Genomic DNA, 24,543 nt, shown 5'->3' on the forward strand with positions numbered 1-24,543 from the left:
GGACACTAAGGGACAATTTTAGCATAGCCAATCAACCTAACCCGCACATCTTTGGACTGTGGGAGGAAACCAGAGCACCCGGAGGAAACCCACGCAGACACGAGGAGAATGTGCAAACTCCACACAGACAGTGACCCGAGCCGGGAATCAAACCCAGGTCCCTGGAGCTGTGAAGCAGCAGTGCTAACCACTGTGCCACCGTGTTGCCCAGGATAAAGGTGGCTGAATAAGAGATCAGAATGTGTGAATGTCAGAACAGAGGTACAGATGGTAAAGGGACTGCATGAGGATTGTGGCAGTTGCCTTGGGTGAGGCGGTTGGGGTGACCATTGGTCATCCAGACTCGAAACGTTGACTCTATTCTCTCTCCACAGATGCTGTCAGACCTGCTGAGATTTTCCAGCATTTTCTGTACATGTTTCAGATTCCGGCGTCGGCAGTATTTTGCCTTTTTTTGAATACCGTGACTATTTCAGGAGGTTAGTTTCAAAAACCTTGCTCACATCAGTGTACTTTCGCTCATTATTTGAATCCTTCCAGTCCTCAATGTACTGGAGAGGGGAGTTTCTCACCGTTGACCCTGGCCTGTGTGGAAACGCGCATTTTAAGCATGGTAAAACTTACCAAGATACAGTGTGCAAGGTCGAGAAAGGGACAGGTTTAAATGTTTAACTCCTGCAGCAGCGACCCAAGGTTTTGCGGCAAAGCTCCCGAAATGTGGCGCGTGGAGGACGCGGGGGGGGCGGGGGCGGGGGTGGGCGCGGGAAGGAGATCTCGCGAGAGGAGCCGCCTTTGTTTGGGCGGCCGGCCCGGTAGTGCGCGCGCGCGCGCCGAGTGGCCGCGCAGGCGCAGTCAGGCGGCGGGCCTCGAGCGGAGGGGGTGGGGGGGAAAGAGGTTGTGCGTTTGGCTCGACTTTGTGAGGCGGAAAGCTCTTCACACAAATTCAGTATGTCCGGCAGGTCGGTGCGGGCCGAGACCAGGAGCAGGGCCAAGGATGACATCAAGCGGGTCATGGCAGCTATCGAAAAAGTACGGAAATGGTAAGGGGGAAAAAATAAAAAAAGATTTTTTTTTTTAAAAAAAGGGTCGGTGTTTCCCTGTCGGCCGCTGGAGAGAGATGGTGGCGGGGGGAGGGAGAGATGACTTGGGTCGGAGCGGGACTCCAGGTTTTTAAAGGGGGGGGGAGAAACTTCTGTCTGCGGCGAGCGGGGAGCCGGTTAGCGGGTTCTTAGGTTTATTTTTAATTTTAAAAATGGACTTTGAAGTGGAAAGAGAGAAAAGGCAGAGCGAGGGGAATGAACCCAGAATCCATTTCGCTGCAGTCACATGAAGCCTGTGCCATTGCTTTGTGTGCCGCCGGCCTGCGGGAAGGACTGGGGGCTGGCAGCGGCCTCCAGCTCCGCATCTTCTCTCCGCGCTCCGCAGCCCTCGCTCATATCTTATTATTATTGTTGATGAGGTTTTTAAATTTAGCGCTTTGGGTTTAGTCCAGGGCGAGGACAGGAAAGGAGGAGGAAGTGGGGGCAGGCCATCTCGAACTAGGTCACGATCGGCCGAATACAACACTAAACATATTTAACAAATCTTTAGTCATGAGGAAATATACGCGCGCAAGAATTTTTTTTATGGCTACAAATTTTCAATTGCGTGATCCGGGCAATGCAAATATTTGCATTAATTAAATGATACATATTTTTTATATATAGTCACGAATAAAATGGTTTTCGTGATTGACTTTTTGTCCTGTATATTATTTTTAGTCCACTTTGAGGGAAGTTAAAATTTGGCATAGGTTACCAACTTTGTTGTAACCACTTTGGACTCAGCTGTTTGGTACACACACTAACTCTGCGTCCTATTATTTTCAGTTAATTGTAAACACTGTAACCAGAATCCACGTGCTCTATTCACATTGCTGATATTTTGGTGTCCTGACGTGACCTCTTACCCAGATTTAATTTGTGCCGCTGCTCAGAATCATCGTTTTTTAAAATCCCTCTCTTGACATTAAGATTCATTATGTACATGGCGTTGTGGATGATTAAGATTCTATTATTAGACTTTTTAATTCCTGCAGTGTTTGGCATTTTTTTTAAAAAGGAGCAGTAGCGTGTAAGGGGAAAAGAAAGCTTTAAACTATATAGCAACTTCACAACCACAGGGTGTCCCAAAGCATTTGACAGCCGGTGAAGTGTAGCCACTGTTTAACGCAAGAAATGTGGCAATTTGTGCGCAGCAAGTCCCACATTATGATGATTTTTAGGGATGTTGATTGAGGTATAAACATTGGTTATTACACTCAGTAATTCTGCATTTCAGAATAGTGCCCAGGTCTTTTATGTTCATTTGAAAGCAGACATAACAATTTAATGTCGTTTGAAATAAAGCATTTCTAATAGTGTAGCACTCAGTAGTGACTGAAGGGTCAGTCTAGTTTATGTGCCCAGCCATCTGACAGACAAGAGTGCTACCATTTGAGCCAGAGCTGACATTAGCTGTGTTCTATTATGGTGCTAAGTAACAATTACTTAGGATCTTTTAACATAAAGCATCCTGAAGTGTTTCATGGAATAATATGGAACATAATTTGACACCAATCCATGTAAGGAGCTATTTTGAAAATCAAAAGCTTTGTCAAAGAGGTAGATTTAAGCAGCATCTTAAAGGAGGAAAGAGGCTTAGGAGATTGCCATGATCCAATTTTGTCCATTGTCATTCATTTTTAAACAGAATTTTGTTTTCTTTCAGATTTCTTCCCCTCAAGATTTTACAAGCTACTCAGTGGTGTTTTGTAATTGTTCAGATGTGAAACTAAAGTGTGTCGATAGGCTAATCATAATGAATAGCAGCACTTGATCCTATCCTGTACAGAGTCTTAACATGTTGTTTTCAGCAAAGTCTTCAAATAGCCATCAGAAATGGGAATGTTTTCCCCTTCCTCGGGGGCACCAGTGTACTTTGTGCTGCTACCTGAGTGCCAAAGAGTCATACAGACTTGAAAAGTTAACTCTGTTTCTCTCTCTACAGATGCTGCCAGATCTGTTGTGGTTTTTCTAGCATTTTCTGTTTTTATGTCAGATAGTTTTGTGTGGTTCAATACCGCACTGGGCAGTCATAAAAACATGGAAGCTTTTAAGGCATTGAAATGGGCTTTCGACCCATTGTATCCATGCTAGCTGAAAAATATGCTCTGACCTAAACCCATCTTTAAGCTCTTGATCCTTAAATAACCTGACGTATACACACCAAAGTGTTTTTAATACATTGAGGGTTTTTCTCTCTCTACTGTTTCAGGCACTGACCCCTACTATCGACTGAGTGGAAAACATTACTCTTCAACTCCTTGATCCTTCTGCTGATTATTTAAAATCTGAAAATAAATATGTAGCAAATGTTAGCACCAGTTTTATTCTTCAACTGGCTTTCAGGTGTAGCAGAGGATTGTTGCCCAAAGGTGAAGGTTGGTAGGTTTAAAAAAGCATTTCAAACAAAAAACTGTAATCCTTGTAATGCAATAGCAGTGAGTTTAAATTATCAGAATATGATTACACTCCAATGTTTCTAGCATCTGAACCATATGACTAATGGAAGGATGAAATGGATAACTGGGTACAAGCAGTTTCCCTGTCAAAGAGGGAACGATGTATGGCCGTGGAGATGTTTCCAATGAGAAGTAAAATCAGAAGCATTTCTGATATCAGTTTAGAATTTGAGTTCTTGGATGACACTTAAAAGATTTATTAAATTCCTATGAGACATGGTTGTACTTGATAGATTCAGTGAGCAGTCGATCATTCCATTTGGGAGTATGTCAATTAACACATTTTATAAATGATTGACAAAATTCAAATTGGGGATTCCTCGATCCAATACTGTTGTTTAAATTGCTAGATTGTGCCAGGTAGCTCATAGCAGTTGATTCTGAAAGGAATCAAACTGCAATGCATAAAATGTTAGCTTATGAACCTAACTTTCAAGCTGACAACGGCCCTTGTATAAGTCCTAATGTTTAGTCCCTATCAATTAGTCTCGGTGAAGTGCCAAATTGCCTTCTGTATTGTGAGATATTCCTCCTGCTTTATAAGATACTATATTTCCATTTCTTCCTGCACATTTGAATGCTTTATTAAATGTTGGCTTTAATCAAAGCTGTGGTGTTGGAGAAAGTTTGAAGAGCTCAGGCATAGTATAAGACCACCTGAGATTTGCTGTATTATAAAAGGGAGGATCACAGGGAATGGAAAAATCCAGGTATGGTCATGACGGTAAGAAAGTACTTGTCAAATGTGGCAATCAAACAGTTAGGTTTAATTCTCCTGACTGATTACAAAATGTTAAATTCTGAGTAGCTGAGATAGGTAAATGAGACAACTTGTATTAGGTGCTCATGTTAGGTGATGAGGGTCCTGAGGAACAGAACATAGTAGATCAAGGGCTGGAATGGTAATATGAGTGATCATGACAAATATCAGGGCTATCATATTAAAAGGCCAATTACCCATCATTTGGTACTGGAGTAAGATACTTGAGGGTTCCAGTGACTGAAGGGGTGCAACAGTTGTGGGACATGCAGGTAAAGCCACAGGCAAATTTAAGTATTGGTTAAATGTTCAATGACGAAAAAGTAATATCCATGGATGGGCAGAATGGGATGAAAGAGTGGACAAAGAAAATACAGTAGGCTTGGAAAGGACTGTCAGAAAGCAACCCTGTATTAGGGAAATTACTTTTGATAGGGTAAGAGGACAATCTTGCAATAAACATTCTGACTGACAGAAAATGTCCAAATAGCAGCCATGGCTTGACTAGATTGCACAATAAAATGTTGGAAGGAAACTAGGAGCAGATGTCCTCATGGTTGTTTTGAAGACTGCCTATAAACTTGGAAGGTAGACTGATAGAGACGAAACAAAAGGAATTAAATTACATAGTTGGAGAGAGTTTGGAGTTTATTTTTGAGGTACCAGCTGAGATGAAATCAGTCTTATCACACAGATGGATTTACATGGAAAAGGTCCTTGCTAATGGGAATTGTACGGCTAGTTGCAAGGCATTTTGAAGAGATTTTGTGGTACAGTTGCTAGAGTGTAATCTTGAATCTTTTTGGATCTTTTGGCCAGATAGTCAAAGGACTGTAGATCAGGAGTGAAGTGTTTCTGGAACCACCCAGAGAGGCAGCAGCAATAGGAAAGCTATGGAAAGTAACATATCTGTATCCTGAATGATGCTTCCAGTGAATAGTTTTTTTGAGATCTGTTATACTGAAAATAGCTACAGTTCAACCAAAAACAATCCTATAATGTTTTTTGCTTTGTAAAAGAAAACAGCATGACATCTTCTTGATGAACTTTTATTCTACATCCCAGAGTGTTGAAAGAGGTAGCTATGGCGGAAGTGGATGCACTGGTGATCATCTTCCAAAATTCTTTGGCTTCTGGGACGTTCCTGCAGATTGGAAAATAGCAAATGTCACCCCTATTCAAGAAGGGAGGGAGAGGAAATAGAGAACTACAAACCTATTAATCTTCCAACAGTAGTGGGGAATATTTTATAAAGGATGTGATAAATGGACACACAAATAATCTGGACATTGTCAATCTGGATTTGTGAATGAGAAATCATGTTTGACAAATCTGCAAAGTATTTTGAGGGTTTTAGAGCATCGGTAAAGGGAAGATTTGGTGGCCATAGGTTACTTTGATTTTTAGACTTCTGACATCCTCCATATGAGGATGGGGGTTAGCAAAATTGAAGCACGTGAGCTAGAAGTTAATATACTCACGTGATTTAAGGATTAATTAACAGGCAGAAAACAGTAGAAATAAATGGGTTGTTCTTGCATTGGCATGTTGTGACCAGAGGAGTACCACAAGATTCAGTACTTGGCACCCCAGTTGTTCATAATATGTCAATGATTTGGATGTGGGGACCAAATTTTATAATTTCCAAGTTTGTGGATGATGCAAAGTCAAGTGGAAATGTGTATTGTGAGGAAGATGTAAAGTAACTTCAAGGGGATTTCAACAGACTTGGTGATTGGGCAAGAACATGGTAGTTGGAATATAATGTGGGAAAATGTGAGGTTATCCAGTTTGAAAGGAGGAACTGATGTTCAAAATACTTAAATGGTGAGAGATTAGGAAGTGTGGATGTACAACGGTACCTGCATGTCCTTATCAGTAAGTCACTGGAAGCTAACGTGCACATATAGCAGGCACCTAGGAGGTATGTTGGTTTTTACCATGAAATTATTTGAGTATGAGAGTCGTGAAGTCTTGCTCAAGTTATATTGAACCTTGGTTTGATCACAGCTGGAGTACTATGTGCAGTTTTGGTCCCCTTTCGCTTAGAAAGAATATTATTGTCAGATAATTGTCAAAGATAAGTGGAAAAGTGAATCGTGTGGAGGACGGAGAAGATCTGCAGAGAGATTTGGACAGGCTGAGTGAGTGGGCGAGGATATGGCAAATGGAGTATAACGTTGAGAAATGCGAGGTTATACACTTTGGAGGAAATAATAACAAATGGGATTACTATCTCAATGGAAACAAATTAAAACATGCTACCGTGCAAAGGGACCTGGGGGTCCTTGTGCATGAGACGCAAAAGCCCAGTCTGCAGGTACAACAGGTGATCAAGAAGGCAAATGGGATGTTGGCCTATATTGCGAGGGGGATATAATATAAAAGCAGGGATGTCTTGATGCACCTGTACAGGGCATTGGTGAGGCCGCAGCTGGAATACTGTGTGCAGTATTGGTCCCCTTATATGAGGAAGGATATATTGGCATTGGAGGGAGTGCAGAGAAGGTTCACCAGGTTGATACCGGAGATGAGGGGTTTGGATTATGAGGAGAGGCTGAGGAGATTGGGTTTGTACTCGTTGGAGTTTAGAAGGATGAGGGGGATCTTATGGAGACTTATAAGATAATGCGGGGGCTGGATAGGGTGGAGGCGGAGAGATTCTTTCCACTTAGTAAGGAAGTTAAAACTAGAGGACACAGCCTCAAAATAAAGGGGGGTCGGTTTAAGACAGAGTTGAGGAGGAACTTCTTCTCCCAGAGGGTGGTGAATCTCTGGAATTCTCTGCCCACTGAGGTGGTGGAGGCTACCTCGCTGAATATGTTTAAAGCGCGGATGGATGGATTCCTGATCGGTAAGGGAATTAAGGGTTATGGGGATCAGGCGGGTAAGTGGTACTGATCCACGTCAGATCAGCCATGATTTTATTGAATGGCGGGGCAGGCTCGAGGGGCTAGATGGCCTACTCCTGCTCCTATTTCTTATGTTCTTATTGCAGAGAAGGTTTGCCAGACTTGTTTCTGGGATGGCTGGGCAGCCCTATGAAGAGAGACTTGGAAACTTTTCTGAAGTTTTGAAGAATGGGGACGTGATTTAATTGAAGCCTACAAAATGCTTAAAGGGTTAGTAGACAGGGTTAATGCCGGCAAGATGTCCCTTCTAGTTAGGGAATGTAGAACAAGAAAACAATTTCAAAATAAAGGGGGAGTCACTTGTGGCTAAGATGGGGGCGAAACGTTTTTACTCAGGGTGGTGAGTTTTTGGAACTCTGTACCCGAGAAGGCTATGGAAGCTTAATCGTTGAGTGTATTTAAAGCCGAGATTGACATTTCTAAATAGCAATGCCATAAAGGGATATGTGGAAAAGCCATTGCTGTGGCGGAGTAAGCTCAATGGCCTGATTTCTTATGGGGGTTAGGGGAGTGGGGGCTAGATAGGGTAGTATGGTGGCACAGTGGTTAGCACTGCTGCCTTACAGTGCCATGGTCCTGTGTTCAATTCCGGCCTTGGGTGACTTTCTGTGGAGTTTTCATGTTCTCCCCATGTCTGCGTGGGTTTTCTCCAGATGCTCAGTTTCCTCCCACAGTCCAAAGATGTGCAGGTTAGGTGGATTAGCCATGGTAACTGTGTGGGGTTATGGGGATAGGGTGGGATGCTCTTTTGGAGGGTCAAATGGCCTTCCATACTTTCTATAGATAACCACGAGCTTTGAGATGTTTTAATTAGATTGTAGCAGAATTTAAAATTGGGAGTTTGGCTTTAGTGGCTTTTAATTAAATTGTTTTTGATATTAAGCAGAGTGAGTTTGGGAATAATTTCTTTAAATTAGCAATCCCATTTATCGTGTTGTTTCCCCCATGTTAAACGTATCAGATCCTTGTAGAATGATAACTCTTGAGACAGCAATTGTAATGCTTGATCGGGCATTGAGACTGGACCGGCTGCTAGTTTTGATGTTTTGGAGTAAAATACTATGAAACTGTAAAGTTCAGAATGTTTTAAGGGAAAACGAGACCTTAAAATAAATCTGGAGAAATGTGTATTTGAGTACCCATTCATGGGTGAGTCGAAGGACATGAAACGAGTCATTTTTAGTGATGCTTCACATGCCAATCTTCCTGATATTCTAGCACAGCTGGTTTCATAACATGTTAATGTGAAAATAGGAAATGCATTTCGCTTGGAAAGCTAAGAACCTAGAAGTTGCAGCTAAAGTATTTTTTTTGTGTTTTGTGGCGATGGAGCTCGACCTGTCAAATATTTTAAGTGAAACTCTACAAGGGGATGTACTGAAGATAGTAATCATTCGTTGTAGATTACAAAGTGAGAATAAGAAAGGTTAGATTAGATTGACCTTGCTAGCTTGGAAGTGACAAGAAATTTCAAATGATGAATGCAAATCATCAACAGTCTGTATTTCAAAAATGTAGTCATGGAAGAATAGTTAGCAGTCCTAGAGGTGAGGGAGAGAGATCTCAATGTAAATGTTTTCTACAGAATATGTTGCATTTTAATGCAATTTTGTTCTGAAATTTTGGTTGGTTTTAAAGAGGAAGAAATCTGTTAATCAAACAATTACTTAATCATATACAGTAGAGTACATCAAATATGTTACCCTCAATGACTGTTAACTGTTACCTGCTCAAAATTCAATCAAGATTGTCACACATTACCTTCCCATAAATCCAGTCTGAGTCGTCATTTAAAGAAACATGGACTATTCTGTCTCAATGTTTTCCACTAATTTCTCCCTCGGAGGTTAGACTGGTCCATAATTACTTAAATTATCTTTTTCTCCCTTTTCAAACAATGGTACAGCATTGACACTGTCATGCCTGTAGCATTCTGGAAGCTCACTTAGCACATAAAGTTCTTGTGCAACTTGACGTGAATCCAAATGGGCACCAAGCAGAATTGTCTGGATTTTAAAAATAAACTAAGCTCTCATTTTCTCTAACAGCTGCAATTAAAAAGCATGTTCCATTCCTGCCTTTTTTACTGCAACCTGTATTTTTGGCAATCTGTGCATCAAGCAACCATGTTAGGTTGTTAAAACGTTTTTTGGATGCTCCATATAATGCAGTACTCTATCTCAGTTTTATTCATGGATTTCTGGCCTGTGATGTACATTTCACTTGTGTTGTCTGTCACATGTTGGTTCCATACTATTGACATCTTAATGACAATTATAGGATATTTTTGTAAACTAGTTGCTTTTGAAATTTAGTTATCGATATATGGGGTTGGTAGCATGATGATGATGACGGGGTGCACCTGAACCAGAGGGGCACCAATATCCTGGGAGGGAAATTTGCTGCGGCTCTTCGGGGGGGGTTTAAACTAATTTGTCAGGGCAATGGGAAAAGGAGTTGTAGTCCGGAGGTCAGTGAGTGTAGTGAGGTACTGGGAAGGGTATCATGGTCAAAGGTGGGTACCAGCAGACAGGAAGGTGGGTTAAAGTGTGTCTACTTCAATGCAAGGAGCATCCGAAATAAGGTAGGTGAACTTGGGGTGTGGATTGGCACTTGGGACTACGATGTTGTGGCCATTACGGAGACATGGGTAGAACAAGGACAGGAATGGTTGTTGGAAGTTCCAGGGTACAGATGTTTCAGCAAGTGTAGGGTAGCTGGTAAAAGAGGCGGAGGAGTGGCACTGTTAATCAATGAGAGTGTAACGGCTGCAGAAAGGCATTTCGAAGGGGATCTGCCTACAGAGGTAATATGGGTTGAGGTTAGGAATAGGAAAGGAGTGGTCACATTGTTAGGAGTTTACTATGGGCCCCCAAATAATAATAGAGATGTGGAGCAAGAAATTGCTAAGCAGATTATGGATAAGTGTGGCGGTCACAGGGTAGTTGTCATGGGGGACTTTAACCTTCCAAATATTGATTGGAACCTTTATAGGTCGAATAGTTCGGATGGGGCAGTTTTTGTGCAGTGTGTACAGGAGGGGTTCCTGACACAATATGTGGATAAGCCGACAAGAAGTGGGGCCACATTGGATTTGGTAATGGGAAATGAACTGGGCCAAGTGTTGGATTTGGTTGTGGGAGAGCACTTTGGAGATAGTGACCACAATTCGGTGTCTTTTGTTATTGCAATGGAGAGGGAGAGGGCCATACAGCAGGGCATAGTTTACAATTGGGGGAGGTGTAATTATGATGCAATCAGGCGGGAATTAGGAAGCATAGGATGGGAACAAAAATTGTCAGGGAAAGGCACTAATGATAAGTGGAACTTTTTCAAGGAACAAATACTGCGTGTCCTTGATAGGTATGTCCCTGATGTGGAGATGCCGGCGTTGGACTGGGGTAAACACAGTAAGAAGTTTAACAACACCAGGTTAAAGTCCAACAGGTTTATTTGGTAGCAAAAGCCACACAAGCTTTCGAGGCTCTGAGCCCCTGCCAGGCAGAGAGGAAATGGCCGAGTGAGGGAACCATGGTTCACAAAAGAGGTGGAATGTCTTGTCAAGAGGAAGAAGGAAGCGTATGTTAGGTTGAGAAAACAAGGTTCAGTTGGCTCAATGGAGGGTTACAAGTTAGCAAGAAATTAGCTGAAAAAGGGGCTTAGGAGAGCTAGGAGGGGGCATGTGAAGTCCTTGGCGGGTCGGATCAAGGAAAACCCCAAGGCTTTTTACTCTTATGTGAGGAATAAAAGAATGACCCAGGGTGAGGCTGGGGCCGGTCAAGGACGGCAGTGGGAATTTGTGCATGAAGTCAGAAGAGATAGGAGAGGTGATGAATGAATACTTTTCTTTAGTGTTCACCAAGGAGAGGGGCCATGTTTTTGAGGAAGAGAGGGTGTCACAGGCTGATAGGCTGGAGGAAGTAGATGTTTGAAGGGAAGATGTACTAGCAATTTTGAATAAACTGAAAGTTGATAAGTCCCCTGGGCCTGATGAAATATATCCTAGGATTCTTTGGGAGGCAAGGGATGAGATAGCAGAGCCTTTGGCATTGATCTTTGGTTCCTCACTGTCCACGGGGGTGGTGCCAGAGGACTGGAGAGTGGCGAATGTTGTACCTCTGTTTAAGAAAGGGAATAGAAATGACCCTGGTAATTATAGGCCGGTTAGTCTTTCTTCGGTGGTCGGTAAGTTGATGGAAAAGGTCCTTGGGGATAGGATTTCCGACCATTTAGAAAGATGCAGCTTAATCCGGGATAGTCAGCACGGATTTGTGAAGGGCAAGTCTTGCCTCACAAATTTGATAGAATTTTTTGAGGAGGTAACTAAGTGTGTAGATGAAGGTAGTGCAGTTGATGTCATATACATGGATTTTAGTAAGGCGTTTGATAAAGTCCCCCACGGTCGGCTTATGAAGAAAGTAAGGATGTGTGGGATAGAGGGAAGTTTGGCCGATTGGATAGGTAACTGGCTATCTAACAGAAGACAGAGGGTGGTGGTGGAAGGAAAATTTTCGGACTGGAAACCGGTTGCCAGCGGAGTGCCACAGGGATCAGTGCTTGGTCCTCTGCTATTTGTAATTTTTATAAATGACTTGGAGGAGGGGGCTGAAGGGTGGATCAGTAAATTTGCTGATGACACCAAGATTGGTGGAGTAGTGGATGAGGTGGAGGGCTGTTGTAGGCAGCAAAGAGATACAGATAGGATGCAGAGCTGGGCTGAAAAATGGCAAATGGAGTTTAACCCTGACAAATGCGAGGTGATTCATTTTGGTAGGACAAATTTAAATGTGGATTACAGGGTCAAAGGTAGGGTTCTGAAGAATGTGGAGGAACAGAGATCTTGGGGTTCATATCCACAGATCTCTGAAGGTTGCCACTCAAGTGGATAGAGCCGTGAAGAAGGCCTATAGTGTGTTGGCGTTCATTAACAGGGGGTTTGAGTTTAAGAGCTGGGGGTTATGCTGCAACTGTACAGGACCTTGGTGAGACCACATTTGGAATATTGTGTGCAGTTCTGGTCACCTCACTATAAGAAGGATGTGGAGACACTGGAAAGAGTGCAAAGGAGATTTACCAGGATGCTGCCTGGTTTGGAGGGTAGGTCTTATGAGGAAAGGTTGAGGGAACTTGGGCTTTTCTCTTTGGAGCGGAGGAGGTTGAGAGGAGACCTGATAGAGGTTTATAAGATGATGAGGGGGATAGATAGAGTGAACGTTCAAAGACTATTTCCTCGGGTGAATGGAGCGGTAACTTAGAAATCTTAGAAACCCTACAGCACAGAAAGAGGCCATTCGGCCCATCGAGTCTGCACCGACCACAATCCCACCCAGGCCCTAACCCCATATCCCTACATATTTACCCTCGAATCCCTCTAACCTACGCATCCCAGGACACTAAGGGCAATTTTAGCATGGCCAATCAACCTAACCCGCACATCTTTGGACTGTGGGAGGAAACCGGAGCACCCGGAGGAAACCCACGCAGGCACGAGGAGAATGTGCAAACTCCACACAGACAGTGACCCAAGCCGGGAATCGAACCCAGGTCCTTGGAGCTGTGAAGCAGCAGTGCTAACCACTGTGCTACCGTGCCGCCCAACTTAGGGGGCATAACTATAGGGTTCATGGTGGGAGATATCGGAAGGATGACCGAGGTAGGTTTTTTACTCTAGAGTGGTTGGGGTGTGGAATGGACTGCCTGCAGGGATGGTGGAGTCAGAAACTTTAGGAACATTTAAGAAGCTATTGGATAAGCACATGGAGTACTTCGGGATGATAGGGAGGAAATAGCTTGATCTGGGTTTCAGACAAAGCTCGGCACAACATCGTGGGCCGAAGGGCCTGTTCTGTGCTGTACTGTTCTATGTTCTATATCTGGACCAATAGTTTTGACTAATGCTGCGGAGACAATTGTTCAACTTCCACCTTGACAACTGAGGGAATTTAAATAAAGTTTGGAATCAAAATGCTAGTCTCGTTAATGATCATGAAATGACTAGTGAACCAGGTGGGCTCAGACAACAGTGTCCTTCAAGGGAGGAAAAACTGCTGTTGTTACCTTGTCTGACCATATGACACCAGACCCACAGTAAATGTAGCTAATTCTTAACTGCCCTCTGAAATGACCTTGCAACCAATTCAGTTGCATTAAACTACTAAAGAAAAGTCAAATAAATATATAACCATATTGACCACCTGATATTGTCCTAAGCATTGGTTATGACAAAGGCACATGTCCAATCAACTCTGCTTAAGTCCTTACTTATCACTACCATTCAGGTCATGCCAAAATTGGGAGAGTTTTCCCACCGACTAGTCAAGCAACATTCTGACACTGTCATACTCACTGAATCATATCTTACAATGTCATCACCATTTCTGGATTTGGCCTGTCCCACTGACAGGACGGACACCCAAAAGGTAATACAGGGCATGATGTAATCTCATGGCAATGAGTAAACAGGGGCAAGGAAATCTGCTGCTTGCCACCAACTATCCTCTCTCAATTTATGAATCCCTACTCCATTTTGTATATCAAATAGAAGTAGCAGAGGATAGCAAGGGCACAGAATGTATTCAGTGGGGGGCTTCTGTGTTCGTCATCAATAGTGGCTCAGTAGCAGCAGAATTAGCCAAATCCTCAAGGACATGTCTGGCAGATTGTGGCTGCGTCAGGTGGTGACAGAACAAAAATGACCTTGTCCTTACCCATCTGTTGCAAATGTATCTACTCTGGTCAATATTGGTCGAAGTGACCATCTCACAGTCCTTGTGGAGACAAAGTCTGTCCTTGAGGACACTTCCCATGTGTGGCCCTGCTGCCATGCTAAACGGGATAGATTCAATAGATGTCAGGTCAAAATTGGGCATCCATTAAGAACCGTGGGCCATCAACCACAATTGTTTTTAATTACAGTCTCTAACATGGCCTGTCATAACCCTCCGTGTACCATCACCATCAAGCCAGCTGACCAACCCTAGTTTAATGAAGCGTAAGAGAGCATGCCAGGGTGAGGACCAAGTATCCCTAAAAAGACCAACACATGAAGCTACAAAAGTTGCAATGCTTGCTAAACAGCAAAAGCTGCACACTAGAATGAGAATTAAGAAATCCCACAACCAAAAGATCAGATCAAAACTTTGCAGTCCTACTACATCAAGATGTGAACATTTAAACAACTAACCAGAAGAGGAGGCTGCAAAAGCATTGCCCATCCTTAATGAAGGGAACCCAGCACACAAGTGCAAGACGTAGCTGAAACATGAGCAACCTTTTCAGCCAGAAGTGCAGAGTGGATGATCCATCTCTTCCTAATGTCCCTTCCATCATGGATGTCTGTTTGCAGACAATTTGATTCACTCCATGTGATATCAAGAAACAGCTAAAGGCATTGGACACAGCAAAAGCAATGGGCCGTGACAACATCGGAGCTGTGTAGTTGTGCTCCAAAATTAGCCGCATCCAAACTGTTAGTGTGGCTACAATGTAGGCATCTATTTGACAATGTGGAAATTTGTTTGACAATTTGGAAGAAGGTGTAACTGGTGTTATCAGCAAGTTTGCGGATGACACGAAGATGGCTGGACTTGCGGATAGCGATGAACATTGTTGGACAATACAGCAGGATATAGATAAGCTGGAAAATTGGGCGGAGAAATGGCAGATGGAATTTAATCCGGATAAATGCGAAGTGATGCATTTGGGAAGAACTAATGTAGGGGGGAGTTATACAATAAATGGCGCAGCCATCAAGAGTATAGAAACAGAGGGACCTAGGTGTGCAAGTCCACAAATCCTTGAAGGTGGCAGCACAGGTGGAGAAGGTGGTGAAGAAGGCATATGGTATGCTTGCCTTTATAGGACGGGGTATAGAGTATAAAAGCTGGAGTCTGTTGCAGCTGTATAGAATGCTGGTTAGGCCACATTTGGAGTACTGCGTCCCGTTCTGATTGCCGCAGTACCAGAAGGACGTGGAGGCTTTAGAGAGTGCAGAAAAGGTTTACCAGGATGTTGCCTGGTATGGAGGGTCTTAGCTATGAGGAGAGATTGGGTAAACTGGGGTTGTTCTCCCTGGAAAGACGGAGAATGAGGGGAGACCTAATAGAGGTGTACAAAATTATGAAGGGTATAGATAGGGTGAACAGTGGGAAGCTTTTTCCCAGGTCGGAGGTGACGCTCACGAGGGGTCATGGGCTCAAGGTGAGAGGGGCGAGGTATAACTCTGATACCAGAGGGATGTTTTTTTACACAGTGGTGGGGGCCTGGAATGCACTGCCAAGTAGGGTGGTGGAGACAGACACGCTGGCATCGTTTAAGACTTACCTGGATAGTTACATGAGCAGTCTGGGAATGGAGGGATACAAACGAATGGTCTAGTTGGATCAAGGAGCGGCACAGGTTTGGAGGGCCGAAGGGCCTGTTTCCTGTGCTGTACTGTTCTTTGTTTTTTGTTCTCAAAAAATACTGGAGAAATCCAGTGCAACTAATCGGTGTTGTACTCTCAATTGGGGCGGCACAGTGGTTAGCAGTGCTGCATCACAGTGCCAGGGACCTGGTTTTGATTCCTGGCTTGGGTGACTGTGGAGTTTGCACAGACATTCTCCCCGTGTCCACGTGGGTTTCCTCCGGGTGCTTTGGTTTCCTCCCACTGTCCAAAAATGTGAGGGTTAGGTTGATTGGCCATGCTAAATTGATCCTTAGTGTTAGGGAAATTCATAGGGTAAATATGTGGGGTTATGGGAATAGGGCCTGGGTGGAATTGTTGTCAGGGCAAGCTCGATGGGCCGAATGGCCGCCTCCTACACTGTAGCGGCTCTGATTATCAGCAATGTGATGGAAGTGACAGTGCTGTCCAGTGGTACTTTGCAACATGCTCACCATGCTCCATTTATGGTCTGCCAGGAAAACTCAACTCCAGACCTCAATACAACCTTGGTCTAAACATTTGGGCGGTGGGGGAGGGGGTTGCCCAAAGAGCTGAACTTGGTGTTTTTGCTCACGTCATCAGCCCTAGTGTATCATATAACTTTGAAAATTAAAGTGCAAGGTAAACTGGAAAATCACTGGATTTGAGAAGCTGGTAATTAGAATTCATAGGATGATCCATGTTTACTTAAAGGGGTTATGAGGCGTGAAAACAATAAACAGGTTGCCCCCTCGCCGCTTCATAATGGAGCCAGTGAGTCTGGTAAAATTGCAGGTGTCCCCATTTGTGATATAATCAGAATCAAAGGGATGTTTAGAAGGTAAAATTTAAATTCCTGTCTGGGATATCCCAGTTAGAAGTGTCTCAACACCAGGTTAAAGTCCAACAGGTTTCGTGTTGTGAGACTTCTTACTGTGTTCACCCCAGTCCAATGCCGGCATCTCCACATCATGTATCCCAGTTATGCCACGTTGCCATGAGGATAGATTGCAGGGAATTTTTTTGGTTTTAAGCTTTATCTGTATGATTTCTTGCAGAAACATGCAGTCAGTTTGGGTGCAGTTGAGACAGGGAATCTGCTAGGACAGGAGCAGAAGGTAATCAAAAACTTGGGTGTTTCTGATTTGGAGTCAGTAAAAATAATGCATTGTGGCCGTGGCTTTGGGGTGGGGCATCTACAATTGTGAGGTGGTGTTTGAGTTGAAGGGTTCGCCTAGATGGATTCTAGTTTCAAGGATGCCTGAGAAATTGTATACCTCCGGGATCAGTACGAACACTGAGAAGAATCAAGTTAATTTCTGAAAATTGCAGCACACCTTTGTCCGTGGAACTCTTGGATGGAAGCAAAAGTGGAACAGGAAGTAGTCTGTTTAGAGTATAGTGTATTTATTTTTCTTGGGATGTGGGCATTGCTGGCCAGATCGTTTGCCTATCCATAATTGCCCTTGAACTAAGTGGTTTGTTCGGCTATTTCAGAGGGCAGTTAAGAATCATCCACACTGTTGTTAATCTAGAGTCACATGTAGGCTAGACCTGGTAAGGACGGCAGACTTCCTCCCCTAAAAGGTCAATAGTAAGTCAGATGGGTTTCATGGCCATCAGGTTTCAATACCAGATTTTATTAAATTAAATACCACCAGTTGTCATTGTGGGGCTTGAACTTAAACTAATTTTCCCAGAACAGTAGCCTCCTCCTCTAGATTACTAGTCCAGTGTTATGTCAACATCTCCCCTATGGAAGTTAATACTTAACTATTGTAAAAAAACCAACCTTTGTTCAAAATGTGAAATCTTTTGGCACAATTGGGGGGGGGGGGGGTTGAAATTTCTCTTTTAAAGCTACTGGTCTCTACCAGGATCATAACACTACCAACATTTACACCAGTGGGAGTTGGGAACCTAGCAAAAGGAAGATGTTTGTGGAGGGCAATATCTCAACCCTAGGACATCACTGCAGGAGTTCTTCAGGGTAGTGTCCTGGGCCCAACTGTCCTCAGCGACTTCATCAATGATCTTCCCTCCAGCATAATATCAAAAGTGGGGATGTTTTTTGCACACTGAAGCAAGTGTATCCCTACATGCAAGTCTGTGACTTTAGTTTTGAGGAATGGCAGAACATCATAACTCTTCCTCATCCTCATTTGCACACTAGCAAACTTTCACATTTTAAAATTACTTTCTCATTACTTTTGATGGATTGTATCAAATTGAAAATTGAGTGTACTCCCAGATGTTCCTCTAGTTTTTCTGAATCATGTCTGTATACACTATTCAAGCTGTTTTTAGAACAGATCTAATACTGTCCCACTAATTGGTCACTATATACTGGCAGTAGGCTTACTTATGAGGAGTTTGCTATATGGTCATTTAAGTTCACAAGTGATTTTAAATGTCATTAAAATTAATACTAAATTATGCTGATGTGTGGCATATCTTGTTAAAGTTAACAGGAAAGTGTCATAAAATGGAAGCTGAAACGGGATCCATTTTGAGTGCAGAATGGAGAAGAAAAAAATATTTTGCAATGATAAAATCATCTTGGTTGGTGGAAATAGTGAAAGATGGTCTGCCAAATGTGGACACTGAGGATAGTTATTGGAGGGGGAGGGGGGGGGGGGCGGGTGGAAATGGGAGTGAGTGCAAAATCATGGAAAGTAAAATAAAGGGGATTTTAAAATGTTCTTACTGGATGAGGCACACGACATTTCAACAGTTATGATGTGGAATCTGGGGTCATCGGAGAAAATGCATATGAGATGGTGAAACAGGGAGGAAACAATTGGTCAAAGTAGGGTGGTAAGCATTATCTATGTTGGAGTGGCATTGTGATGGGGTTTTCTTTGGAATACGGATTACTGTAGTTAACGCAAGTCTGGTAAGGGAGAATCGGCAGAGCCTTGTAAAGCAGTGGGTGGTGTAGTGTCTTGAAAATTAGATTTTTTTTTAGGGCAGCATGGGGGCACAGTGCTTAGCACTGGTGCCTCATAGCGCCAGGGACCTGGGTTCCATTCCTGCCTTGGGTAACTGTGGAGTTTGTACGTTCTCCCCGTGAAAGTGTAGGTTTCCTCCGAATGCTCCAGTTTCCTCCCACATTCCAAAGATGTGCAGGCTAGGTGGATTGGTGATGCTAAATTGCCCCTTAGTGCCCCAAGATGTGGGGGATTAGTGGGGTAAATACATGGAGCTACAGGGATAGGGCCAGAGTAATGATGCTGAGAGTGCAGACTCGATGGGCCAAATGGCCTCTATGCACTGTAATGATGCTATGATTTATGAAGGGGTGGACTTTGCTGGCTGGGCAAGCATTTATTGCCTATCCCTAGTTACTGGTGAGAAGGTGGTGGTGAGCTGCCTTCTGGGACAACTGCAGTCCATGTGGTATAGGTACACTCTCAGTGCTGTTAGGGAGGAATTTTGAACCAGCTGCAGTGAAGGAATGGTGAGGTTTCCAGTTCAGGATGATGAGTTTGCTTGGAGGGGAACTTCCAGGTGATGGTATTTTCATGTATTTAATGTCCTTTCCCTTCAAATTGGTAGTGGTCATTACCATGCCCATATATCAGCAGAGGGAGTCTAGAAGGAGACGAGAGGAATCAATTTTTAATAGTACGTGCAGTTCTGATTCTGAATGCCTCTTACTAAATCTTCCCAAGAACTTCACAATGATAAAATATGAAATTATGAAGCACTGCTTTCAGTTATTAAACTTTTGAAAGGTTTTGTCTACTTTCTGCAGACAGTACAGCATTTTAAGATGGCGATTTGGAAGGAAACACATTGACACTGTAGTCTGTTGTTCAACACAAGGCACTCCAGCTTCAGTTGGGGTTAACAATAAGGATGCCTGCACAATGTACACCCACACTGATATCTCAAAAATAACCATTCAATCAAAAAAAACCCTGATCATTAGAGAAGTTTTTCTTTAATTATCTGGATCCTTGATCAAGCACTAAGAAGCTAACAAGACAATTGACCACTTTTGAACACAATTGAGGTAGCTAGCAAATGTGACTCTGGTGATGTTGAATATGTCGAATGGGAAATCAAAACACAATCGAAGCTCATCTTAAATCAACTATGCCAAAAATCACTTGAGAAAGACAAAGCTGTTGGAGCCAGCCTGAGTCTGGAGCTGCTGAAGTTGAGGCTGCCAACACTAACCATTGCAGTCCAAATTCAACTCCATTGAACACTGCTGCTCAGATGCCAGGGAACTGCCTGCAAAGCAACAACAACAATCTTTCAAACAATTGGGCCTTATGTAAACGATATTTCCACTGTGGCAGTGCTTGTCCATACTGGACAGAATGTTCATCAGTAGCAGGACAATGTAAAACTTGTTTAAAAACTCAACCACTTCATTTCAGCGATAAAGAAAGGAAGGATAGACTATGAAGCTAGGCTAGCAATTAATATAAAAAATGATAGTAAAAGTTTTTATAAATATATAAAAAGGAATAGAGTGGCTAGAGTGAATGTTGGACCCTTGGAGGACGAGAGGGGGGAGTTAATAGTGGGAAATGAGGATTTGGCTGAGTCTTTAAATAAGTTTTTTGTGTCGGTCTTCACGGTGGAGGACACAAATAGTTTGCCAAATATTAACGATAGAGGGTTGGCAGCAGGAGAAATACTTAATACAATTAATGTTACCAGAGAGGCAGTGCTGGGTAGACTAATGGGACTGAAGGTGGACAAGTCCCCGGGTCCGGATGGAATGCATCCCAGGGTATTGAAAGAAATGTCAGAGGTAATAGTGGATGCGTTAGTGATTATTTATCAAAACTCGTTGCATTCTGGGGTAGTGCCGGTTGATTGGAAAATGGCTAATGTTACGCCGCTGTTTAAAAAAGGAAGGAGACAAAAGGCGGGTAACTATAGGCCGGTCAGCTTAACGTCTGTAGTAGGGAAAATGCTGGAATCCATTATTAAAGAGGAGATAGCAGGGCATCTGGATAGAAATGGTTCGATCAATCAGACGCAGCATGGATTCATGAGGGGAAAGTCGTGCTTGACGAACATGTTGGATTTTTATGAGGATGTGACTAGGGCGGTTGATGGAGGAGAACCGGTGGATGCGGTGTTTTTGGATTTCCAAAAGGCGTTTGATAAGGTGCCCCATAAAAGGCTGCTGAAGAAGATTAGGGCACACGGAGTTGGGGGTAGTGTGTTAAAGTGGATTGGGGACTGGCTATCCGACAGGAAGCAAAGAGTCGGAATAAATGGGTGTTTTTCCGGTTGGAGGAAGGTAACTAGTGGCGTGCCGCAGGGATCGGTACTCGGGCCGCAACTGTTTACCATTTATATAGATGATCTGGAGGAGGGGACGGAGTGTAGGGTAACGAAGTTTGCAGACGACACAAAGATAAGTGGAAAAGTGAATCGTGTGGAGGACGGAGAAGATCTGCAGAGAGATTTGGACAGGCTGAGTGGGCGAGGATATGGCAAATGGAGTATAACGTTGAGAAATGCGAGGTTATACACTTTGGAGGAAATAATAACAAATGGGATTACTATCTCAATGGAAACAAATTAAAACATGCTACCGTGCAAAGGGACCTGGGGGTCCTTGTGCATGAGACGCAAAAGCCCAGTCTGCAGGTACAACAGGTGATCAAGAAGGCAAATGGGATGTTGGCCTATATCGCGAGGGGGATAGAATATAAAAGCAGGGATGTCTTGATGCACCTGTACAGGGCATTGGTGAGGCCGCAGCTGGAATACTGTGTGCAGTATTGGTCCCCTTATATGAGGAAGGATATATTGGCATTGGAGGGAGTGCAGAGAAGGTTCACCAGGTTGATACCGGAGATGAGGGGTTTGGATTATGAGGAGAGGCTGAGGAGATTGAGTTTGTACTCGTTGGAGTTTAGAAGGATGAGGGGGGATCTTATGGAGACTTATAAGATAATGCGGGGGCTGGATAGGGTGGAGGCGGAGAGATTCTTTCCACTTAGTAAGGAAGTTAAAACTAGAGGACACAGCCTCAAAATAAAGGGGGGTCGGTTTAAGACAGAGTTGAGGAGGAACTTCTTCTCCCAGAGGGTGGTGAATCTCTGGAATTCTCTGCCCACTGAGGTGGTGGAGGCTACCTCGCTGAATATGTTTAAAGTGCGGATGGATGGATTCCTGATCGGTAAGGGAATTAAGGGTTATGGGGATCAGGTGGGTAAGTGGTACTGATCCACGTCAGATCAGCCATGATCTTATTGAATGGCGGGGCAGGCTCGAGGGGCTAAATGGCCTACTCCTGCTCCTATTTCTTATGTTCTTATGTTCTTATTTGTTTGTCACTCATCAGCAAAATCAGCTAAGACCAATGCCACCAGAACCAATCACGTGTGACAATGACCATTGGCTGCTTGCATATAGATGCTGTCATAGAAACAGGAACATCTGTCAATGCTATAAGAGACAAAATATTCAACAAATTTGAGGATTGGCCCATTCTACAAATCAGGAATACAAAAGAAAATCCTTTTGTAGCAGTGAAAAAGCCACAAAGTTCTTGGGACTTTTGAAACATCAGTCTCATTAAAAGCTTTTGGAACAAATGCTGTATTCTGTGATACCTGGAGAATGTGACACTTAACAGTCCCTACTCTACAACCAATCTACACCCCCATACGATCTGACAAAAGACACCGTAAGTGGGAGTGGATTCAAGCATACAAATGGGCTGCATGCCAGATCAAACAGAGTGTGGACAAGTTGTTAAAATGCCTGTTTTAACCATGAGGACACCCATCAATCATTGCGATGGCAAGCAGATCCCTAATGCCCAAAGAGCAATGTTATAACCAAAAGCGGGAAATATTCAATCACATGGGGTATCATAACTTCCATCTCTACTTGTATAGAAGCAAATTTGATGTAATAACTGATCATAGGTCACTAGTAAGCTTGTTCAGCAATCCATATAGCAAACCACCCAATTGGATACTCAAACTGCAAGAGTTCACGTTGGATATCAGGCAAGCTAACCCAGCAGACTATCATAGCATCGGTTAGCACCAGTCTGTATTGCTATTTGTGAAGGAAAGATTGCTGAACAACTTAATTGTGTAAACCTAATTGCGATGCCAAAGTTGTTGAAACAAAATGACATCGCAATTGCAACTAAACAGGATGAAGTATTGCAATGGTGTACGACAGCTTTGGAATCTTAAAAACTGGGAAATGTGATCGTGTCTAGAAACTAAAACACTCGTGCACTATTAGCTTGCACAATGTTCAAAATGAGCTTATTACAACTGCATTTCTTTTTCATTCCTGGAGCTTGGGCGTCACTGGCTGGACCAACATTTATTGACCATTACTAATTGCTCTTCAGTTGTGGCTTGCTAGACCATTTAAGAGTCCACCACATTGCTGCCCTTACCTGGCCAAGCCTCCATGTGACTCCAAACCCACAGATTTACTTCCCTGAAGGACGTCAGTGAACCAGATAGGATTTTACGACAATCAACAATGCTTTCACTGTCAACATTAGATTTTTAATTCCAGATTTTATATTGAATTCCAATTTTGCCATTTGCCTTGGTGGGATTCTAACCTGGGTCCCCAAAGGATTATCCTGGGTTCTGGATTACTAGTTCAATGACAATACCATGATGTGACTGCCTCCCCATTACTGATCTTGTGTTGAGCAGCAACTTTATTAGTCATTCTAAAATCATTGAGGAAATCTTTTGTAGATATAGCACTGTCACCAGAGAATTGTCAAAAGCAAACCCCCCTTTAGGGGGGGAAAAAGTATGGCATAAGAGCACAATCAGTGTTAGCCATGTCTTGCAACCATAATGTCAAATCTTTGATCTTTTCTCTGAGCTATCTGCAGGTTAGTATTGATTTCCTAGATTTGTCATTGATGGACACCTTTTATTGTCACAGATGACAGTAGATTCCCAACTGTAGAAGAGCAACAGTTCCAGAGCTAGGAGCATAAGTAATTGTGAAATGTGGTCATAGTGGAATCCAGATGATGACTACACATTCTTTTCTCAAATGTCTGATGGTGTGGTGGGACTTGACTTGGGGCTTGTGGAACAAGTAATATTGTTGAGTCATGCAGTTCAGTACAGCAGAGGGACCTGGGTGTGCAAGTCCACAGATCCTTGAAGGTGACGGCACAGGTGGAGAAGGTAATGAATAAGGCATATGGCATGCTTGTCTTTATAGGACGGGGCAGAGTAAAAAAGTTGGGGCCTGATGTTGCGGTTGTATAGAACGTTGGTTCGGCCGCATTTGGAATACTGTGCCCAGTTCTGGTCGCCACATTACAAGAAGGACGTGGAGGCTTTAGAGAGAGTGCAGAGGAGGTTTACCAGGATGTTGCCTGGTATGGAAGGGCTTAGTTATGAGGAGAGATTGGGTAAACTGGGGTTGTTCTCACTGGAAAGACGGAGGATGAGGGGTGACCTAATAGAGGTGTATAAAATTATGAAAGGCATAGATGGGGTGAACGGTGGGAAGCTTTTTCCCAGGTCGGTGGTGACGTTCACGAGGGGTCATAGGTTCAAGGTGGGGGGGAGGTTTAACACGGATATCAGAAGGACGTATTTTACACAGAGGGTGGTGGGGGCCTGGAATGCGCTGCCGGGCAAGGTGGTGGAGGTGGACACACTGGGAACGTTTAAGACTTATCTAGATAGCCACATGAACGGAGTGGGAATGGAGGGATACCAAAGAATGGTCTAGTTTGGACCAGGGAGTGGCGCGGGCTTGGAGGGCCGAAGGGCCTGTTCCTGTGCTGTATTGTTCTTTGTTTGTTCTACAATCTGCTGTTTGTCTATAAGACTGCTAGTTAGATGATAATGAGCTCTGACCATTTGGAATACCTTCTGCACTGCTTCTGCGGAAAATATTGTACCATTTCCGACAAGTGATTCATCATTACATTGTG

At 43.4% G+C, this 24,543-nt stretch overlaps 1 protein-coding gene across 2 annotated transcripts in view; it reads left to right on the forward strand.

The window, feature by feature from the left end:
* The first annotated feature begins 866 nt into the window (after positions 1–866).
* bcl7a (BAF chromatin remodeling complex subunit BCL7A) overlaps positions 867–24,543 on the forward strand; it is a 54,737-nt gene continuing 31,060 nt past the window's right edge. Inside the window, exon 1 of one of the 2 annotated variants that reach the window (XM_078227518.1) lies at positions 867–1,040. In XM_078227518.1, coding sequence (XP_078083644.1) covers positions 949–1,040 — 92 coding nt within the window. In that variant the 5' untranslated portion in view covers positions 867–948. The remainder of the gene's footprint in view (positions 1,041–24,543) is intronic. The other variant, XM_078227519.1, reaches the window with a different exon arrangement.

This window comes from Mustelus asterias, chromosome 13 (genome assembly GCF_964213995.1).
Source record: "Mustelus asterias chromosome 13, sMusAst1.hap1.1, whole genome shotgun sequence".
NCBI classification, from domain to species: Eukaryota; Metazoa; Chordata; class Chondrichthyes; order Carcharhiniformes; family Triakidae; genus Mustelus; species Mustelus asterias.